The 23,004-nt window shown below is 42.5% G+C and overlaps 1 protein-coding gene across 12 annotated transcripts in view; it reads right to left on the minus strand.

Annotated features, from left to right (window-relative positions):
- Positions 1-18,873, minus strand: part of ptprma (protein tyrosine phosphatase receptor type Ma) — a 201,918-nt gene extending 183,045 nt beyond the window's left edge. For all 12 annotated transcript variants that reach the window (XM_036516810.1, XM_036516791.1, XM_036516774.1 and 9 more), the window contains exon 1: positions 18,589-18,873. In XM_036516810.1, coding sequence (XP_036372703.1) covers positions 18,589-18,661 — 73 coding nt within the window. In that variant the 5' untranslated portion in view covers positions 18,662-18,873. The remainder of the gene's footprint in view (positions 1-18,588) is intronic.
- Between the last annotated feature and the right edge of the window lie 4,131 nt (positions 18,874-23,004).

Raw genomic sequence — 23,004 nt, forward strand, 5'->3', positions numbered from 1 at the left:
TGTCAGGGGCGCGAGGAAGCTGTTAAATGGCAGCAAGAGGCTGACGGAGGTGTCTGCCTGCCCATGTGGTCCTTGTCTCCGCCGATCTGTCACCGCGCCGGAGACGTGCCACCTCTGGAGGGCTGCCGTTGTCCTCGGGCGGTGGCACGCATCGCCCCCCCCCTCCCCCCCCCCTCCTCCTCCCCCTACTGCCCCTGGGCCACAATGTGCCTGTCCCCGGCCTGTCAGCTCGCGAGACGCGCCTCAATCCCGCTGTTTTCATCGGTGCCGGGACGCTGCCGCCATGGCAGCGACAGAGGAGACTGCTGGCCTTTTTCATGCCAGCACCCAGATGCGGAAAATGACAGGCCTGTCAGAGACGTGCAATCCCTCTTGCTCGCAAATGTAGCAAAATTGATCTTGGAAGAGCTACCCATATTAAGGGTACCTGAAGCATTTTCATAGCAATGGTGGTTTAGTGATTCAGTTTTACTGTCCACAAAAAGCAAGAAAAAAAAAAGAAAAAAGGATATTACCTAATTGCGCATTTCAAATATTCTGATGTTCAAATACAGCTGCCAATATCAAATACTCAAATCCACTTTTTTTGTCCTGATTATTCTGGAGGCAGAACTTTGAGCTTCCAAAAATTAACACCATTATGTCACTATCCTCAGTGGCATGGAATCCTGCCCCTTGTCTCATTCTGTCAGTGCAGTGCAGCGAGCAGTGATAAAAGTGGCTCAAACAAGCAGCTCCATGTATTTGGATATTTAGAGCACGTCGCTTTGTTTTTGATAAATTTAATCTTACAGACATGGCCAAACCCATAATTGTTTTTACTCACCATTTTGTTTGGTGTTAACATAAGATAAAACATAAACGTATTTCTCTTCCTGAACATTTACTTAGACTGAACATTTACTTAAATGTCCAATTACTGAAAATGCTAACTGAAAAATTAACCACCAATAATTAATAACTACTTGCAATTAGAACCAAGTTATGCTTTATTGCAGAGGGCTGTAGAGTGTAGATTCCTCATCTGTCCACTGAGATATTGAGGCTCACTGAATCAAAACAGAGGGCGAGTGCACCCAAGTAAACTACTCTGTTACCATGCACCATGAGAAAAATACATTGGTCACAGGCTGACAGAAAATTAGTGACAGTAGTTTGATATCACAAAAAACACCCAGTAGCCTCTCCTAATTCTCCCCTTCTTGGTTTCCAAAAAGCTGCTGACCTACAGTAAATAGGCAGTAAGTAAGTAAATAAGTAAATGTCACTCAAAGCATGCACAGAATATGGGATTGACGTGAAAAGGCAGATGATCAACTATCAAAACTCACTACATTATATATTTACTTTTTTAACAATATATTTTATAGGAGTGATTCACAGCTACCAAATGCACATGCAATTATTTTCTGAACTGGTCATCGTCTTCAGCTTATGTGCAGACAAGTAAAGCAGAAAGTGGGCAAGATGTGCTTGACTTTTATTTTCCAAATGGCTCAAAGCTTGACCACGACTTGAAGAAGCCGCTTGGCAGACATGAGAGATGCCGCCTATGCTTCTTGTAAAACCTCACAAAGTTTGTGCCCAGAAGAGGGCAATGAGTTCATAAGTTCACTGCAAGTTCAAGTCCACTGTTCAATATTATGCAGAAAGCTGCTGCAATAATGCCCGTTTCGATGTACTTGTTTGGTAACTGTGGAGGTTTAAACAATTCTTTCATCATCTTATTTAGGAACCTTTTAATGTCAATAGACAGAAGTTTAAAACCAGAAATGAGAAAAAAAAAACTGAAAATGCAGAGTAAACAGTCAAAAAGAAAGAAAAACCCACATTCAGCCATTTCACAAAACTGAATCCTCCTTTCTTAAAACGTTACAAGTAGTGGCGCTACATCCAGTATCTGTCTTGACAAAACTGGCTTTGACATTGTGCCTCGGCTCTGGCTGGTTCATCCATTGTTTTAGGAGTAGCAAGTACTGAAATAAGTGCTGTGATTATGAATAATTCACAGACAAACACACACCTGCAAGAATCACAGGCAAACAATATCCTATCATTCATAAAATCTCCACGGGGTATTCACAAGATCAATGCAATCAGGTCTCACCACAGCTTCATCGGAAGAGCCTCTACCATGCAGCTGCTTGTTCACACTCACGGTTCTGCCAGAGCTCTGCCAGACCATCCTAAACTCCCTTTTTATGCTTTCCCCTTTGCTACCCAATTTTTTAATTGCCAATTGGATAGTAGGCTTGACTAGTCACACCCGCCCTCCTCGAAAGGGAGCACTGAGAGGGAGCCGAGTGCAATCCTCAGGTACACGTGGCCGTAAACCAGTGGCTGTTTTTCACGTTGCAGGTGCCGCACTGTACCGCAGCACCTTCCAATTGGAGGATGGGCAGATCCTCACTTCACCGGGGCTTCACAAGCCGTTAGAGTGTGCTGCAGCAGAGAAACGAGGGAGCCCTGCCGACATACCCACCCCTATCCCCGGCGAAATGACCGCCGCGGGCTCCTGCTCGCTGTCAGTTGATGACATGGCTGGGATCAAACCCAAGCCATACGGCTTAGCCTGCACTCAGAACAAGCACTTTTTAACACATAAAATGCATAGGAGAGCCAAGCTGGAAAAAAACGGCCTATATATTCCTAGCCTCACTTTCTCAGGCCACCACCAAGAAGCACGTATAATGCATTTTTGTGCTTTGCTTATGCAGAAAACGGGGCGTTCTCATTTAAATCCAAACACAGCTTCCTTCAGAACTGGAGACAGCTGGGGGCAATGCTTCCCCTGACCTCATACCAAGCCCAGCGGTGGAAGTGGAACAGCCATCACAGCAATCAATTCCCGCCCAGGAGCTCAGATTAAGACATATCATAAAATTGCGAGAATCAAGGTAGAATTAGAGTGTAATGTCATCTCTTGCTATAAGAGGATCACCCTGTGTGGCATGGCATTGTGGCGGCTCAGTCGCATGTGTCTTAGGGGAGATAAGAGGTGAGCGCTCGCACGGAGTCGCGGCTCGCCTTAATCTCCAAACGAAGGGGGACCCTTTAAGAATATTTATGATAAACTTAAATCTTGCCTGGCTTCTTAGACTGATTAGACCGGAATTTCTGAAATTGCTTTCCCTGATACTAGATAATACTCCAGCAACCAGACTAAATCTTAAGGCCCTAATCCTGACCTGCTTTGTGTGACTCCTATTCCATATCCAGAGGATGAAGAATCGCTCCTCATGAATAGCAAACACAATTATTAAAAGGAAGCATTTTCATGCACCAACTGTCTCCTGATGCCCACCCAATCCCGCCAACCGCCCCACCCCCCCCCGCCCGCAATCCTCCACTGGACTGTACAGTCTTATACATCCATTTGCAAGGTGATATGTAAGAATGCCTCAAACAGGGAGAGTGAAGCAGTTTTAAATAATGTGAGGAGTTCAAACCCCCATTACGTTTAGACTGAAGTGCATTGAGGCCCTTCTGGGTCAAGTCTATTAATTTAATAAGAATACCCACAGTGGCTAAATTATGCCAAATCTCAACCCCCCCCCTCCCAAGCAGAATCTCAGTGGACATGATTGCTACAAGCTCAAATTGGGACACTAAACACTCCCAGAAGCCTTCAGCTTACTCTAGCATCACAGAGGGCCAATCAATACAGCAATAAATGAAGTGCTATAATTGACTTCACCGTATTCATTCATTATTAAAGCCCATTGACAAAATAAACTAAATTAAAGGAGTCAGCTTTGATCGCTTAAAGCCTTGGTATAGCCTTTGTGACAAATATTAATGTAGGTGAGGAAAGTAAAGATTGGATCATTGAGCAGTGTGTTATTCTACTTTACAACAGCATTGTTTTTCTTCACAAAATGATAGTCTCCTTTTCGGTCTTCGACACTTCTCTTCACGCACACTTTGCAAGTCAAACAAACCAGTCACCTAGTTCATTTTTACTTTGCTGTCAAACATGTTAAGTTACACTTGCCTGGCTGGGAGGACACTGAGGCATTATGGGAAGAGATAGATAATTAAAGACTTTCCCTTGGCCTGCACGTCTCAAAGATCTCCTGCTCCACTGGGTTGAAATTGTCATCCATTCTGTTTTTCATGAGTTGTATTTTCAGGCAAGTTCTGATCGATAAAAAAGATTCAGTGGAGCCTGGATGTCAGGTTATAGTGTCTCTGTAAATTGTCACTAAACCCACCAGTATTCCTTAAGGTTTTATTTCTTAGGTTTTGAACCATGGCTCATGGAAATAAGGTCATGAGGCACAGAATTTACAGAGAGACATAAAACGAGCTTTCAAACATTTCAGATGTAAGCCTAAGAGGAGGCATGTGTACCAAAAATATGTATATACCCCTATGAAGATTAACAAGCCCCTGAAAACCAATATGGGCCAATTTTTAAAGGCGACATGAGAATGATTTCTTGATGACACACCGCACCAACAAAATGCCCCTACAAAAATCAATACCTACATTCCCATACAGCAGGGGGTAGTAAAGCAAATTTTAATCTATCAGATGAGTATAAATACTATGGAAGCTTCTGTCAGGCACTGCATAGGCATAAACAATATGGTTGCTAGGATACCTCATACTTGTAAACACAGTGAGGATAAAGGCTGATGACCTGATGCAAGCTTTGGAGTTCAACCGATTCTTTTTTTTCTGTTTGTGAGCACAATGACAGATTTGACATGAGAGATCAAGCAGGAGAGAGCAAAGCTGGCAGTGATTACTGGTGTGGTAAGTGTGACAGAGCAAGCAAACAAGCCATGCCTACCAAGAATTACTAGCAGATGATGTACTGGCGTTTGAAAACGTAGCTCATTTATTAACAGATGTAAATTAAAAAGCCTTGCACTACTGAGTTTCGATTAGTCACTAAGCATGTGTCATTGCATTGCTATGCGTTTGGTAAGACAGCCCTCTCACACATTTTGAACAGTGAACAACGCTGACCAATAATGATTGAAAATGTGGAACTGGGAGCATGGTCTGCAGACAAATGCCAAAACCTGGCACCTAGCAAAACACACCCACCCAACACTGGTATCTGTTGTAGCTCCTTGTGGGATGTCAACGTGCAGGGAATTTGAAGCAACCCAGCCAAAATGTTAGCCTCCAGTACATTCAAGCCAGAATTCAGATCCATTGTGTAATCAAGTTTGTCCTTCGGTAAACATAATTAGAGGGTAATTAGGGCCCTCCTTTACCTCCACAACGTGTTTGCGTGAGATCATGAACCTCACAGCCTCTTATTGGTCACGGCGTTTCCCTTGGACAGGTTCCCGTGTGTCCCTGCAGCCCACAGGAACAGTGAGCTCACCGGGGAAACGGGCGAGCCAGCCCACCGTGGCTTCACTGGCACTTCCTGCGCAGTTGGAAGGGCTGACGGGAGAAGAGATGGCACATGCACTGTCACGTAACTCTCCCGCCCGAGGACTCGCAGTGCAGACTCTCAGTGCCCGCCTGGTAGCTCCCACGTAAAACGGATCAGACCAGCAGCGCCGTGAGAATAGCTGCGTATATATATTCACGGATCGCTATGTGAAAGCGAGTCGACTGCATCTGTCACTCTCTGCGGTGTCTGAGTACATTTATACACTGTTATAAAATGGATCGGAAAGCACAGCTGGAATTACCCTTGGGGTGGTGGTGGTGGCGGGGGTGGGACCTGATCCGCGAGGCTCCTGACCCTGTGAAAGTCGCACCAAACACTGAAGACAGCATGCTGGGGAAGGCCTGTGTAATCGGCTGACCCACCTCACCACCCGCCATCCCCCCCCCCATCACAAAAGGTCAGAGCTGACACCTCTGCTTCCGCGACGGAGACACAAAGGAGTGCAGCCCTGGATCGCCTCTTTGTTGGAGGAGTGATATTCCCCGCGCTCGGCAGCGAGAAGGTCAGCGCTCGCCTCCAGCAGGTGAGAAGCAGCCACAGAAGACTTGTTCCGGTGCATTCTTAAAGGTCTCATCCCTGATGGATGAATTGTGAATCGCCTTCATTTTGTCGGGTTTGCCACAAACAAATGTTGTCGGGCAACCGCATCCCACACGTGACCACCTTGGGCCTGGTAAGGCGGGTGGGGAGGGCAGAGGGGGTGCGGGGTAGAGTGTAGGGAGTGTTGAGAAAAGGTCTAAATCTTCATCCCTGCGAAAAAAACAAGTCAAACTGCTGGAAGGTTAAATATATCTAAAGACTGCACAGTGGCACAGCGGACTGAGGCTAAGCCTGCGAGTGACAAAAAGGCCTGTGTGTTGGGAGATAAAATTATTCCTCTGTTTGCGAGTTCAGTCAGAGCAAAGAAGCCACAGGAGGAAAAAATTCTCTTCATGAGATTAGCGGTCCCTAATGGATCATTTATTTTTTTCGTGTCAGATTGCAAATACGCATATGCGTAAATAGGTCTGCATGAGACATAACGTTTTAATTTCCACGCCAGTTAGCACATTCTGATTTTAATAACTTCCCGGCTTCATTTTACAGTTACAGAATTTTGTTCCAGATTAAAAATTGAACTAAGAACAAGCAATAAATACGTGCCCTTTTGTGATGGGTTGCCATCCAGGAAATTTATGTGCATTCTTACTAAGGTGATTTAAAAGGACGGACAACTTAAGACGGCTAATTAATAGTGACGTTACAAAACGTGAAGGCCGAACGCAACCAGCAGACAAAACAATGGCTCCTCACAGAATTTGTGAGGTAAACCGAAGAACTAAATGCTGATAATGAAAAGCATGTCTAGAGACAACTGGGCATGGAATAATGACCTATAATTGAAAGTGGGCTTGTCGAAGACTTTATTTCCCAGTGACGAACAGAGCGAAAGAGGGCAATTGTCATTGTCATAGTCATGCTTGCTGTGCCATCCTTTGCAATTTAAGTGTCAGACAGAATGCAGGGTTTGGCGACCCATGCCAGCGGTGGATTCTCCTTACGATGGGGCGACGGGGCGAAGCCCTGGCAGGAGCTGGCACCGTGGCGCTGCGCTCCACAAATGAACAGGCTGATTAATGCACTCCGGTGAGGGCGCATCAAGCCGCTGTCTCCTGCCACTCCGCTGACAGCCTCTCTCAGACTCAACGCCTCCGTGTCAGCAATTAGCGCTGGCACAGTTTCATTAAGGCATCAGCTTTCCCGCTGCATCTGCTAGACCTACAGATAATAGGCCATCAAGCCAGGGATTAGTCCATCTAACGACAGAGAGCAAGGTTTCGCGGACCAACACTGAGGCACCACATGAGACAGCACGAAGTGTATTAATGCACATTAATGAACATTACTGAGAGCATCTGTTGTCTCAGATGATGGGACAACTGCTTTGTTCAGTCCAAATTTTGATAAACCATGACTCCCATACCATACTGAGGAATGCTGGGTTTGCCGTTACAATAACACATTGTCGATTACTGGCTTGTATTATGTGGGAAGACTTTGGGTCCAAGAATTTGTGTTGTTCTTGCTCTTAGCTCCATTTAAAACGCCCACAAAATTTGGCTTTCTTCACTTTGCGGTTTTTTTTTTTTTTCAACTCATATTCAGTGCTCTGCCTCCAACTGGCAGAGAGTTCATGCTGGCTAAAACTGTTTAGTACATCAATTGTGCGAAAAAGAAAGACTTCAAGCCATTCTTTGGGATAACATTCATCAGCATGAACATGAAACTAAGATCTCACTCCAAGCCTGAAACTGGTGCAAAGAAATAAATAAATAAGTAAAAAAAAAAAACAATGAACCAGAGAAGAATGACTTATTTGGGGGTCTTATGACAGTCAGGTGGAAAGGGAAACTGGGAGGTTCCAGCTTTTCACTACCACACAGAAGCTTAAGAACAGGATTTGGATCAAGAATAGAAAAAAAAAACGAGGTTTTGATTCATCTTTGCCTTGCTGAAGCGAGAAGAAAGGATTAAACCGCATGGCCTTTAAATCCACGCAACAGAGAGGGTCCCTGCCCAAGCCCACCGGCCCCTACTCTTTACACTCTGCCTAGTCTAGGAGAAGCACCTTACAGGAAAAGTCCTAACATACCTCACCTAGAGGTGAAAGCAGTGAGGCTGGCAGTGGTGGAGGAGGGGTGAGGGGCTAAATGCTCCCCAGGGATAGGGGGAGGAGCTGGTGAACAGAGGGTTGTGCTGCAATCTGGTGAGCAGGAGAAGGGATGGGGAGGTGTTAAATATTTGTCACGTCCGCGCATCCAGGCTTTCGGCAAGTCCTGAATTATTTATCCAGCAGTGTGTGCTTGACTCCCCGAGCAGCGATGGGGAGCGCGATCATGATTCCTACTGTTTGATGTTGCTTCCCCTCCAGTGACTAAAGAGGCTATAAAGCAGCCCGTGGCTTGAGTCTGCTGTCACAGTCCTATTAGCTGTAAAGACCTCCCTATTCAACCCTGCTAAGTAAATCCTCCAAAGAGCCCAGGGACTGTTCATGCTTGAAAGCAACTGTTAAGAATTTGACAACAACCAAACTGTTCCAATTTAATCCATCTCCCTAGGTGAGAAGAATTATAGGTAAACATATGCCTTCATTATTTGCTTTGCTGCGTCTCAATACTCCAGCCCCACGCAATATTGCCAGCCAAGGATTATGGGCAATCACCTCTGGATTTCTGAGCACTTGCTCTGCAGAATGGAGAAAGGAAAAAAAAAAAAGCTTATTAAGTGACTGCAGTTCTAGTTAGCTGGATAGTAACCATAAATTCTCCATTGCCGATGCTTGAAATTGTTCTAAACTTAACCTCTGAAATTAGACGAGCAGGAGGCGTGCATGGAAAGCGCTTTTCCGGCCCACTGATAAAAGATCTGGGAGAGGGGGGAAAGCAGCGCGGAGATGAAGGAGAATGAGAAAAGATAATGACCCCCGTTTTATGCAGTTTATGCCGAGCTGATGAAATGCATCTACCCCTGGAGCCGAGAGATAATTACCCCGAGCCGGGTGTCTTAATGGAGGGCCGTGCACCGATCGCTAGTCTACGCAAGGCTCTTCTAGAGACTGCTAAGGCATGCTGCGACACAGACCGCTCATCGAGTCCGGCGTAACCCTGCGGTGGGCTCATCTGCAGGCACCAGTATTAGTAGATGCTGCTCCAGACGTGCCCGTGTGCGGCGGGCCCTGCAGGTTTGGTCATCAGGGGTTGGCTGTGGAGCGAAAGGTGACCGAGGGCTGGACAGGGTCAGTAATGACACTGCAGCTCTGTGAGCACAGAGCTGGAGGCCTCCTTCTGGGCCTGTCCCTGTTAATGCAATGCCTGTGGCCAAGCCTGGGGCGGCCAGACTCCAGCGCACACCTGCCACTTAAACTAGGCCCTACGAGCGCACCAGAGCTGCGAGGAGCGGGGCTGGAGACACGCGTAGTTCTCAGCTTTACTGGATGCAGTCGTACTGCTCTTTAAACCAAGGCATGAACATTCAGACATCCTTGCAGCAGGAAGAAAACCCAAACATATCGTACATTACCATTTTTGTTAGCTACATACTTCTACGCAGAATATATTGAGTAAGACAAGAGCAAAAGAACAACATGGGTCCAGACAGCACATGAGACAGACAGAAATTGAAAGAGATCTGCCCAATTAAACTTCGATTAGATTTGTCCATTTGAGATTTGCCTTGTTTTTCTTCTTCTTGGGGTTATTTCATAGCTTCAACTTTTTACAGCGCCTCTTAGAGCACTGAGTTATTGCGCTGGTGGCTGTGCTGGCTTTATAATCACAGCAGCAGTCTTCAATTTGAGAAATCTGCTGAACAGGGAAATAATGTTCCCTCAGCTCAGATGAGCCCACCATCAATTTGCAGATTTCAGGCAATGAAAACCCCAGCATCTGGGGAGGAGTGCAAAATGGTGTAAAACACCCACCATGTGAAAGAGAACCTCCACCCACGAGTTCCTCTCCTTTACAGTACCAACGCATACAGCATATTCCTCTTCTCTTTCCCGGAACAGGAAAACACATTTGGTCTCCAGCACAGGAATCAGTGCGGTAATAAAATCAATGAGCGTTAGCTGCTTGGACGACAGCCCTGGCCTGCTGCTCGGGAGACAGCAGAGAGGTTTTTCCACTCTTTAGGAGGCTGCACGGCCACTGTGGAGACAGTCTACGTACATGAGCCTGGCTAATGTTCTAGTTTGTAACGGGAAGTAGATGTTCAACCGCTACCTTTGCAGTTTCTAGTAGGAACTCTGATGCATTTATTGTATGGCAATGGGTTGAAAACTTCGTGAAATAAAGAAGCTTCTTGAATGCAGATACTTACAGAAATAAATGTTTTTTTTTTTTTTTTTTTATTTGTTTTATTGTTTGGACATTTGCACTGATAACACTAAACACAATTCCCATCAAATTCAAGGAGTAGCATCAGAGGTTTGGTCAGAGGTATACATTCCCCCTATTATGAAATTCTGAAAGCTTCTGCAGTATGACAGAAATACCTCGCATTACACTGATAAATATAATCATTTCTCAGGGAAAGGCATGTCCCATTTTCTGTCATCTTTTAAACTGGAAACTCATTTGTCCTTAAAAGGCTCAACTGTTCCGACTTTAAGCATACTTTTAACCTCGCTTAACATTGCACAATCCACAGGAGACTTTTCAGATGTTTCTCGCAACCTCTTCCCATTCTTTCCCATGTAAACGGACAGCGGACATACTGTGCCTCATCAATCAGAGGCCAATGAACGATGGCGGCAAAGAAACTATTCCAGCCTCAGGGTCCTCCATAAATACTTACCACTACACAGAGAAAGGCCTGGGTGGAAACAATGACCCAAATACAATGAATTACACACGGATACTCACACCAACACACGCACACATGCGCACACACACACACACACACACACCGGTCATTTGAACTGAGACAAGACTTTGTAGTTTGCCTTCACTGCCAGCATGCAATTCAAGCACCCACATCAATTTCCAAAAATATGCGCCATGTAAGGGTGTAGGCTGTTGTGCGGGTCTTATTAACATCCTATGACATTTGATGCCATTTCAGAATCAATTGACAGTTTGGACTTAGACATTGCGCCGTAGAATAATTTAGAAGAGAAGTAAAAAGCTAGGAAAGTTTTGAGTATTCTTTAGAAAGGCTAACGTAGAGTGAGATACACACTTGTAAATTTTATATGAGCACATGTTTGGAAGATGGAGAAAAGGGAAGTCTTTCATGAGGTTACTACAGAAAAACAAACACTAATTTCCACAATTTAGTACTAACCAGTACAAAATATAAAATTTTACTGTTATCAACACAAAGCTGTATACATTGCACAGCATAATCTTCCCCTCATCTGATCCTTTGCATATTTGACAGTTTTATTTAACCCTTATTTAACATTAATCTTACATCTAAGCTCCTTTCTTCACAGGAAACAATGTTGCCTTTGACACTTTTCTGTTAACAACAGTGTTCTCAAATTAAAACCCTAATAACTTGGGTTCCTTATAATTCCTTTAGCATGTGGCCACGTCTGATTACAGGGTATGCCCTTGGCTTCAAAGCCGTCTCATTTTTCCTCGTGTTATTGTTTTGCATTTGCCTTGTCTTAATATGAGTTTACCATCCATGTGTCCTGACTGTTACGCAGCTGCGGGATTAGGTCCAAGCCACTTACATGCTACTAAGACAACATTATTTAATACCGAGGGCTGATGACCCCCTTATCTACTAATCCCTTTAAGATTGTACTTGCACATTCAGCAGCTCTTACCTCACAATGGCGAGCTTGTGGCTATACCTAGCATCTCATCCTGCAGCGGGGTATCTGATTTAAAGGGGCTACTGTTTCTCCGGGCTCAGTTGCTCTTTGAAAAAGTGCCCGGTGTCCCTTTAAGACCCTCCATTAAATGCATCATAAACAGTAGCAGCACTTTTCTGCTTTTCATTGGAGTATTTTCATTGTTCCTGTAAGGTAATTATCTCCGTTCGAAGACCTTTTCATGCCATTTCAATTCGCTCTGAAAAATAATTTGGGGGGGGGGGTGCACGTTCAATTAGACTGGCAATGCCTCCAGAATCCAGGGAGAGCAGTCATTGATTTAAATGCACAGCAGGCCCCATGTTAAACTCCCCTTTTCTGATTAATACAGTCCAAGCTCCAGCATGCGTAACAAAGAGGTTATTCAAACTACCCCATCGCTGCCAAGCGACAACATAAAGTTACTTCTATTGCACCGGCATCCAGTCAGAAAACGAACAGTTCCTGCGCCACGTCAGCAGAGCACAGCCATGTTCTTGTTTCCCACACTTTTCCTATTAGTGAGCAAGGGGCCCGGGAGAGCTGACAGTTACAATGTGACCACCCACTGATGTGACAATTAATGCTATTAAATGTTCCCTCTTGGGTAAGTCACACCCTCCTGTGGGCTCAGGGGCCTGTGCACAGTGAGGTTAGCCTAAATGAGCCTGAGACAGCCAAACGACTGGGCTGCCAGTTGCAGTCATGTGACATATCACTGCAAAAAAAAAAAGGCAGATTCCAGGAAAACAGGGTACTGATGCCGACGCATCAGCATCATGCAATGGAAGAGGCAAAGCGCAAAGCGTGTTGTATTTATAGTCAGGTCAGGGGACTTTGAATGCAGTCATTTTTGTTAATTTTCAGTAATATTCATAAAAAGGAAATGCAATGAATATAACTTCCCGGAGAGATTTTTTTGTAGATGGAGGCGGTGGGGAGAATTTTCAAAAAGAATTTTCAAACGAACATCCGCATGCATCATGGTCAAAAACGCAAGCCATATACGTTTTACTCAGACTGAGCTTTTGTGACAAAGGATGTAGGAAAACAACAGGAAAATGAATTGCGTCCCCAAATGACAAGCCTCGGCTGCTGGAGTGAGCTGGAGGTTTGAATAGGAACAATAAGCCGCTGGTTCCAGCACTGCTCACTCTGCGTAAGCCCGAAACACACAACCCCCTCCTTCAAGCACCTCACTCATCAGCGTCCTCAATTAAAATGACGAATAAAGATCCATTCAAAATGCTTCTTTCTGTTCAACGTACTATTAATACTGTCAGTGTGAGTAAAAAAAAAGAGTGTTTTTTTTATGATCTTCTAATTATTCAGCAATCTGGGCACTTTTGTTCTGGACAAATATTTATGCCCTCTCCCTTAAGCGTGGGCATAAATAAATCACAGGGATTAATGTTGGCTATCAGTGCTTGGCAACTATGAAAATGTCACCCTCCGAAATAAATAAATAAATAAATTGCTCCTTGGATTTTGTTGCTCTCCTGGGACACAACAGTAGTGGTCTGACTATGCTGATAGGAACCCTAAATCAGTCTTTAATGTTGTTTTCATCAGCAAAAGGCCACAGTTAGTTGAGCTGGACCTGGGTCCGGTCACAGGAGAGGGAAAGAAAAAAGCTGGGGTGTCACGCTTAATCTTTGCTTTGGAGAGACAGGGCAGTTACACTAAATCTTTCCTTTAGGGAGAGGGGGGGGGGGGGGGCAGAATAGTAGCTGTACTTATGGTCGAAACGTACTCACGACTGGGTGAGGGGCACTGACAGCAGCGGCGCTCACAGATGCGGGATGACAGTAATGAAGAGATTTGCCTGTGGTCATACGTATGGCGGAGGAGCGAGGCGAACATTCCCACCTGTGTTCTGTCTGAAAGCTGGGTCCCCTGCCAAAAATGGGGCACCGGGAGGGTGGGGGGGGGGAATTAACCACCCTGAAGTTTCCTCCGTCTGCAAGTGCAGAGGAAGCTTATTTCCACGGTACAGGGGTCACCTTTCTGCAGGCTCAGAATGGGGACGACACTGAAGGGAGGCTTCCATTTGCACTGGCCATTCTGCAACGCTGTGCTCGTTGACCCGATTTCCCCTCTTCCCAAATATGCCCCCCCCTTTTTCCTCTCAGACCACCGCCGCCCCATCGCCATCTCATCATTTCAAACAACTGATGCCCTCAGTGCATTAATTAGTCATATTTCCCTGAATGCCTGGCCTCACACAGCCACCTACAACGAATGCAAAGTTTTGTAACAGCTCATTGCATATGAAGACCTAACAGGAGTCATGATTTTTTTTTTCTTCTTCTTCTTTTTTCACAGCCCTTTTTAAAATGGTGATGAGATCACATTGAAAATTACCAGACCATGGCTACCTCTTGCTCTTCATTAGACATCCCCATGCCAGGCTGGGTGATTCATTAGCGTTTCTACTCCTCTCCCACTTGAGCAAGACCGCTGTTTAATTAGAACAGCGCTGTTTGCTCAGCATCTTTTACGGAGTCACGTCTAATGGCTAATTATGATCCAACTGCAATTAACAGGCAACTTTTGGATCAGCCATGCTCAGAATAAGCAGTTGCGCTATTATTCACCTTCAGTTGTTTACACAAAAACTTATTAGCCAATCCTGCAAATCAACACAAAAACAGGCAGCCGGGCAGGACACTGTTGGCATAGTCAGACTGATTCCATCCCAGAGGATCTGAGAGGATGCAGTGTGCAGCCGCAAACAAACATTGTTGCGCCGACAAGAATCACCAACTCCTCAGTACACTTGGACAGCATACACTAAATTTGGGCCAAGGACACTAGAATCTTTCCCAGCCATCCCCAGCACACACACACACACACACACACACACGTGAAATGCTCCACCCAACGTGAAATGACACAGGTTCAGTACAGCTGGCTGGAAACAGTCTAGTGGGAAACTAATCAGTTTTGCAGTTTCATAGCACACGTGTGTTTCAGCTCAACATGACAGTGTCATGAATTAAACGGCAAAATAATAAATCAGTATATATCCACTTATTAAAAACACAATCTAACTGTGCGACAACACAGTCTAGCAACAGAAAGTGTAAAAAAAAAAAAGATCAATTAGGAATCTCCTGACATCCAGCTCTGACTTGTCATCACCCATCACAGTGTTTCTTTTTGTTGGATCACAACTCCTCCTTACACCGCACAGATATTTAATTTCATTCTCCACTGATTCAATCCAAGGAAGCTTTCACCCTTTAAACCAGCCTGTGTGGGAAATCAGTCTGTGCAGAACCATAAAGTTATCCAGTCCTTTGTGTTAAGGGAAAACATTTCAGAAGTTGCCTGATTTCACATAAAATGCCATCTAATTTTATAATAAGACAGACTGCTTTACTTCTAGATCAAGCAGCATACATTGACCATCTTGAAAAAGTACAGCACCTTTACAGCCTACAATAAAATGCAGCAGTACTCAGTACAACCAAAAGGGGACTTCAACACATGCCAAAATAAGGCTGTGTGCTGTCTGCTTTCCAGGTCAATGGACAAGCATCTCCTAAGTTTCCCTGATATTGAGTTCAAAGGCCTGGTTTTAAAAATGGAGAGCTTCCTACACCACAAATATAAAGGTGACAAAAATTAATTAGACTTTTCTATTGTCCTAAAATGAAACATGTCACAGCTCTGTTTTTTTTTTTTTTTTTTTTTGGTGGTGGGGGCTGAACACCCATAATCTGTCCTGGTCTGTTGGACTTGACACCTGTTGGACTTGACTTTTTTTTTTTATAAAGAAGGCCCAGACAGATTGTCTGATAAGTTTAGATGAACATCACTGGAGATTCATAAGTTCAAGTCAAAAAATCTGATGGTTGCCTTGAGCCTCATATTGAGCTTCCCCCGTGCACATCTGCCTTTTCATTATCAGACACCAGCAGACAACACTAAAAAGATCCAACGGATTCAGCACCAAAGATACATATTTATAAACGCGAAAGGGTAACTGGGAAGCTTACTACATTTGTCAATGACTTCAGCGTTGTCGGGAATTAAAATGCACCCGTCTTTAATAAATCTTTCTTCGCCTGGTTGCCAGCATTAACAATATACTTAACAGGCAAGGCTGAGGAGCAGCCCGCATCTGGGGAACGTGAATATAACTATTGAACATTTGGGGAAAAACAATGAACAACTGCAGCCTCTGTTTAATTAGTGTGTTAGTAATTATTTTAAATTAAATAAAAATGCGCACACAATTTGCATTTATAATTTAACTGCTGGTTCAAACACATTTATACTCTGATTGACAAGTAAACAAATCGGCTGCTTATATTCCATTTTAAATTCATATTTGTTTCCAAATATTTGTTTAATTGTGATTTTTAATATGGGGGATGGTAAAAAGTTATCAATCAAATCCCCAACCTTTTATCATTTAAATACGGAGTTGTATATAAGTACGAGCGTACGATGCTGCCACCATCAGGCCTGAACGTAAAGGAGTGCAAAGATGTGATGGGTCAAAGCTGTGCAACTAAATTCACTATGATATTAGACATAAAGAAATTAATTTGAGAAGCTTTCATTTAGTTTGTCACTCAAATATTGACCAATTTTGCAAAATATTACAGCTGGTCAAAATTCTGGGCCACTGTGAAAACTCATATTGGAAATACAACAACACAAACGTGCAGGCCAGCGTTGATATGAAACGGAAGGCATTAACCGTCTATGTTAAAACTAAGTGTGTTTAGAACAAAATCTTGGATCGACTCAGCTGAGTACAATATGCATTTAGAAAACAAACTTGTATTTGCGTGATGCGCATGCATTTGTAAACAATGTTTTTTGAGCTTTTGTATGGTAGTACACTGTTGTACGTTCAGTTTTAGATGTATACAGTCGCGACCAACAGAGGTGCTTATATCTATATGTGATTTAGTGTTTTACATATAGACATAGGTCTGTATGCATAGGAAATCCTCCGTCCAAACAAAAATGGACCTATTTAAGTAGCCTATGGTATTACAAAGATTTAAGCCACCTCAGACGAGTGTAAACGGCTTTGCCTGGACAATCGCATATGCACCACTGAGACGTCTTCTAACGCTAATGCGGAAACACCTGTATTGTCCTTAGCGCAACACAACGCTTGAGACCTATTGAAGGTTATAGAATGGAAGCGTGATGTTACAGATTGCCCCTATCTGATACTTTCGGACGTCTTGTTGCCAATGTGTATTTACTGTAATGACCGCAATAATAAATGCGACATATGAAGCCATTGAAATATGCTATGCATATTTTTAGTTTTATATTAACTAACCGATACAACACAATGAATGAAAAGCTGATTCATCAATGCATTGCCTACTGTAAGTACGCGACGCAGCAGTTTTTTTTTCCAGATTTATAAGAGTATATTTCGTGAATTTTCCAGTGTTCATTCATGCGTTAGCCTGAACTTTTCTTACTTCAACTGAATGTGAAACACGACCACTACACAGCATCCAAATAAAATAATGTGAAGAAAATTATATACGCATATGATGATATGATGACATGACGACATAATAGAAAACTAATTCCAACAATGACCTAAAGAAATTGAGACAAATAAGCTGTTATAAAAAAATCTCTTGTTTAAATGCAATCCAAATTTGCCCTTGTGAAAAAATGTGGTAACCAACAAATTTAAAACTTTGATCACAAGTAATTTAAATGATAGTTTATTGCTTCCCCCTCTCAAGAGCCAAACCATTAAAACTGAATAATAAAACTTCAATTCCGCCTCTTTAGCTCCAAACATTTCCGTCACAAGATCACCCCAAAACTTTAGCTTCTAAAGTGTGGGTGCCTGTTACAATTTCAGGAACTAGGTCCGGCGAAATACGGTTCTACTAGAAATAAATCTGCCCTAAAGTTGGGCACATTGCCAGAATAGTGTCGTAGATCTTTATAATATGAAAAAAAATTCCGTTTCAAAAAGACGGTGAACAAACATTCTGCATTAGTGAGGTGAACGTTGTCATTTTTTGTTTACCCAACTGCATAAAAATAGATACGTACTCCATATAAAGTAACAGCTGGGTTTGATAAGATTAGGCTTCAGCGCAACTACGCAGGACATTTCAAACAACCCGTGACAAGTTTCACTCTATTCGACTGTTCGAGCACAAAACTGCTGATGATAATTGTTGGAATGTAGAGGCAAGCCGATTCGATACGTGTTCCGTTTCTAAAGGCATATTTTCAGTTCCCATGCGAAGTTACAGGAACTTCATAAAAACGGGACGAAAACGGAGGTTAACATACACGAAAAGCTCCAAAGGTTTCCCCTCCAAAGTAGGAAAGGGAAAAACAGGCTCACTTGCGGTGGTTATTCATGGTTATGAATGGGAGAAAGTACTGGAATCGTACAATTATACACTCAACATAGAAAACCACAATGGAGCAATTGCTACGGCCAACTACACTGTTGCATTCATCCAAGTAAATTCCACCGGGCTGAGCAAATTAAAAGTTCAAAATGCACAGGACAGAAGCACGTACTCAAACGAGCGTAATGATATTTATCCGTGCTGCCAACAAAGGACTAAGATCCTTCTGTTTCAAAGGAATGCCGTAAGAGTTGATCTAACAGCGAAAAGTTGACTTCGCTTACTACATCATCAGAAAGGCAGCTCACCGTCTAACTTCATCGGGAGGCATAACAAGCTTTAACCGACAAATACACAGCGTGTCGATACGCAATCCGTTCAGCAGCAACCCACAACATGAACTGGTTTTATTTAAGCCATTACTTGCACATATTGAGGACTTGGGAAGAAAGTCTTACCTTTAAATACTTGTCCTCTAACTGAAACCAACAAACTGACCGCAGCAATGAAACAAGTTAGAACTCTATCCATTTCGAGTGTCGCGAACGTTACCCCCAGCTCCCGGGGTAAGACGGTTACAACTATTCCTCTGTAACAATTGTAAATGTTCCTATTTTTACAGTTGCGTGCCAGATACTTGAAACGTTTTCTCACTGTCTTCCCTACTTATTTGTGTATCTTTCTAGCGGCTCCACTCCCGTACTGCCTAACAGTCTGCCAGGAGGGGCCTGACGTCATGAAGCACGGAGAGAACTGAAGACCGTGAGCTCTCCAGCAGAGGGGGTATTATGCGCGGCGTGTCGGCATTTAGAACGGGGGTGAGTTCACCGCTGACTTGATATCTCCTTTTAGTGCTTTGGCATGTTTTGTGGTTATGTTTAGGTACGTGGGTACAAAATATGACGTTAAGTTATCGAATAAACTGCGCGGATATTACTGCCCGTGCTACCACGTGCACACCTTGATAAAACATTTAATTACTTTCACCTGACAAGCGTAAATGAAAACTAAGACACTTGTCTATGAATGCACCTATCAAAACTCCTTTGAGAATGCAACTAATAATGTAACATTTGAAACTGCAATGCTAAATTCAATTAGCATTAAATAACATATACCGATTAGCATAAGGAATACTGCTTATCAGAACACATTATCACTGAAAGATTGTTATAATACTCAATGTCTCAGGAATTGTTACATGTCAGAGGTGCTACTGAAAATATTGTAGTTTGTTCAGGAATAACATTTTCCATTTTGTAAGAGATGTAAGAGACACAAAATCCAATGGACACTGAAATTTGAATATGTCCACACGCGCGGGCATTTCATAAATGAGGAGACCATAATCAAGCCAGTTAAACAAGTTGCCAATGATACATTCTGTTTTAAGGAAACAGAACTAAGACCACAAGTAAGATTGTTACGGCAATAAGAACAGATAGTAAACAAGGGGAATTACTGGTGGCACAGAAACACAAATCTGTATGCTGTATCACAAAGCCTGGCATTACCGTCTGGATTTCAGTTTCAGGGTGCGAGGTAACATGTGCGTTACAGAGGGAAATACTGCACATTAAATTATATTTTTGATGCCTCAAAAAGTTTTTCAGTATAAATTGATATGACTACAGCTCGTCAGTGTGTATTACATCATTATGAAATATCACACAAAATAATTGATGGATACACGCCTGTACATACCGTTTTTGCCTGGTAACACTTTTATCCTGGGTAATCGGCAACAAATGACCACATTACACAATTTTTGAAACAGACAGCTTTTGCCAGGGCAGTAACTGTATTCCAATTAGTTACTTGTTGCAATGCATAAAATAATCTGTCACTTGTCTCACTGGTAAATCATGAAGGTACGTAGATGATAGCAATCTTGTTAGCCAGCTGTCTCAGGCAACATGCAATCCTGCGTCCACTTTCTTGTAAAGATACTTTGCTAGCTAGTTTGAGAAGTTTAAACAAACAGTTGGTCTAAACATTCAGATTAGCATCCATGTGATAACTGACAAAATTTAACTTTGTTCTGACTGTCTTCTTGGGCAACGGATTTAGCTAAGCAACCCATTTCACAAACTACAAACCCTCTCTTTATTTGAACGCAGACAACAAGCATAGCAACGATACTTTTTTTAGCTACTACAGTTTTTTAGCAACTGAAGCACAACTGTAATGGTCAGATAAACATGGAAGAAATTACCCAGGGTAAGAAGTTGCTTGTTCGCATACATCTACTCAATGTGAGCACTACACTGATCTATCCTTTACAATGCTGGGATATGATAATTATTTAGGCATGTGATAGGCACAGTGCCTGATCTAAATTGCTGCCATGAATAAGCAAAATATGTCAATCCTAGGGGACACACTCCTTTCACACTCCTTTCTGAAAAGCCAGATGACTAAATTGACTGGCTAGGTGGGAGGGAAATATCCTTAAAGAGACAGTAACATTTGTACACCACAGGGATAATTCACACAGTCATCATGTACACATCTGGTACAATTCTTACGGCGATTTGGGGGTGGAGGGGATGGCGTAAGTGGGAGAAAAGACTTTTTCGTTGTGGGGGTTGGGTGGAACGGGAATGTGGTGTCAGGGAATGGATCCTGATTGATTAACATTTAAACATTACAGGGAGAGAAAATTCTTTGCCTTAGTGGGCTCAATATTTCTTATCAGAATAAAGGCTGTGTATGCAATATATTTGCACAGTTCACCACAGGGCATGTTTCATATATCATCTCCTCCAACTGTAACCCATCCCTTTAGAATCTGAATTAGACTTTTATATTAAAATTATTTTTAATATAATATACAAATATAATGGCCTATTCAAGTACACATTTTGATTTCCGTGGTTTAAGGCTGCTCCGTGAAAGAACATAAAGTCTGCACCTTCTGACAGTCTATTTCTGGCACCTCCACCTCAATCTGAGTGACACTGCAACAGTTAAAGGGCATTAATGCCAGGGGTTAAACCCTGTGAGCCCACTACACACAACTGTACTTTTTCATGTTTTCACATTTGAATTTGTGACTACCAATATTACAAAATTATGTAATTTAAACCATGCTTTATTCATCGAAACAAGCAACCCACTATTCCACATCAGATTTTAAGGGAGAGCACGCGCATACTTAGCACAGAAAACAAAAAATCTCTGTAGAGCCGAGTTGTAGATCACAGTGTATTCAAATTCTCATCAAGATTTTATGCGCAAGAACAACTTTGATTTCCTCATGCACATTTAAGCCAAGCTGACACTTCGCTTTGATGTCGGCGAGCCCTCCAGACAACCAACACGGTGATTTCTTTAGTGCTCACAGGTCACTTCCATAGGAGCTGACCTGAGTGATAAATGAAACATGCTAGTAGTCCATGACTTATGCTTAACCTTACATCATTGATCTTGCTCGGAAGCATAATAGATCAGTTATGCGAGCATTTATAGCCTTCACTCGTAAGCAGGATTGAAAAGTAAATCTGTTTATTTTACCTGAGTTTTCCTCACATGGATTTCTGCTGCACAGTATGTGGTTCCCCTCTGGCTCAGAAGGATTTGTTTAACCGCGTGTACCACCCCCTGTCTGAATGTGTACTATACTGCACAAGTCATCCTTGAGGAAGCACTTGTAATTCTGATGAGGGTGGTGTCATTGTAACACATCCACCATAATGCAATTACCTTGGTAACATATGCCTGCATATAAATGTTGAGATACAGACTTTCCCCCATTCAAAGACATCAGGAGCCAATGTCATTGTTCATTGAGTTAATCCGATTCTTTGATGTTTATCATTTCATAGATTATATTCTCACAAAAATTTCACTTCTCCAGTTGTTTCTGTTATCGTCGTGGTAAAACACACAACTATTTGTCAATAGTTTATCTTAATTCATTAATTTCTTGAGGAAATCAGTTACCTTGTAACAAAACTTCATTTCATACAGTAAAGTGGCATTTTTTCAAAAAATAATGCAGATCAAAATATATAACATCTAGGATTCTGTTACCTTAATCTGTATGTTTAGCGTGAATGTATGTGTTTCATGCTCTAGAAAAGCAGTAGTGTGGAGATTGCTGTAGTTTCAACTGAGGGAAGTGTTCATGGACATTTTTTTCTCCTACTGATACTGTATCAGGATAGTTGTTGACAACAAAGTATTTCCACTAATTAGAGTCTCCAACAAAGATTCAAAAAAGATTTATAAGACTATAAAATATGTACAAAATAACATAGCAAACAGCATAGAAAAGAGACACTCTTGTTGTACAAGCACAGCTGACAGATGTATTTATGTCTTGAATTCTTTTCAGCCCAAAAACCATTTGCACAATATTTGCAGCACCATTTGCGGTTATGGTAGTTTATGGCTTGTGGCTGTGGTTTTTCTGGGGGGACTTTATTACGTATCACAGTGGCCAGTGACCAAATGTTAATAAAATTTCATATAATAAGAAACACGTAAAGATCAGAGGGACAAGCAAGTATAGGACTACATCTGTCAGAGGTTACCACTGCAGAATAAACATTCCATGTTAGAAATTGGACAAGAGTCTGCCTTTAAAAGTTTCTCTCAATGTAGAAAAACACAGGACTGATTAGAAGGTCTAAAAAAGTAATCTGTGGAAAAAATAAACTGAGTTCCTAATTTGTAGAGCGACAATTTAACTAGACTTCATCCATGTAAAGCCTTTTAAAGAATGTGTACTGTATAATGAGAATATAATGACAGATATAAGCATCATTTGATGTGAAGTAAATATATTCATTGGTGTTTTTGAGATTCTGACCTGATATATGTGTTCAAGTGCTTTGAAGATTATTTCAGATTCATTCTGTCCCCTCACA

Source organism: Megalops cyprinoides, chromosome 2 (genome assembly GCF_013368585.1).
Source record: "Megalops cyprinoides isolate fMegCyp1 chromosome 2, fMegCyp1.pri, whole genome shotgun sequence".
Lineage (NCBI taxonomy): Eukaryota > Metazoa > Chordata > Actinopteri > Elopiformes > Megalopidae > Megalops > Megalops cyprinoides.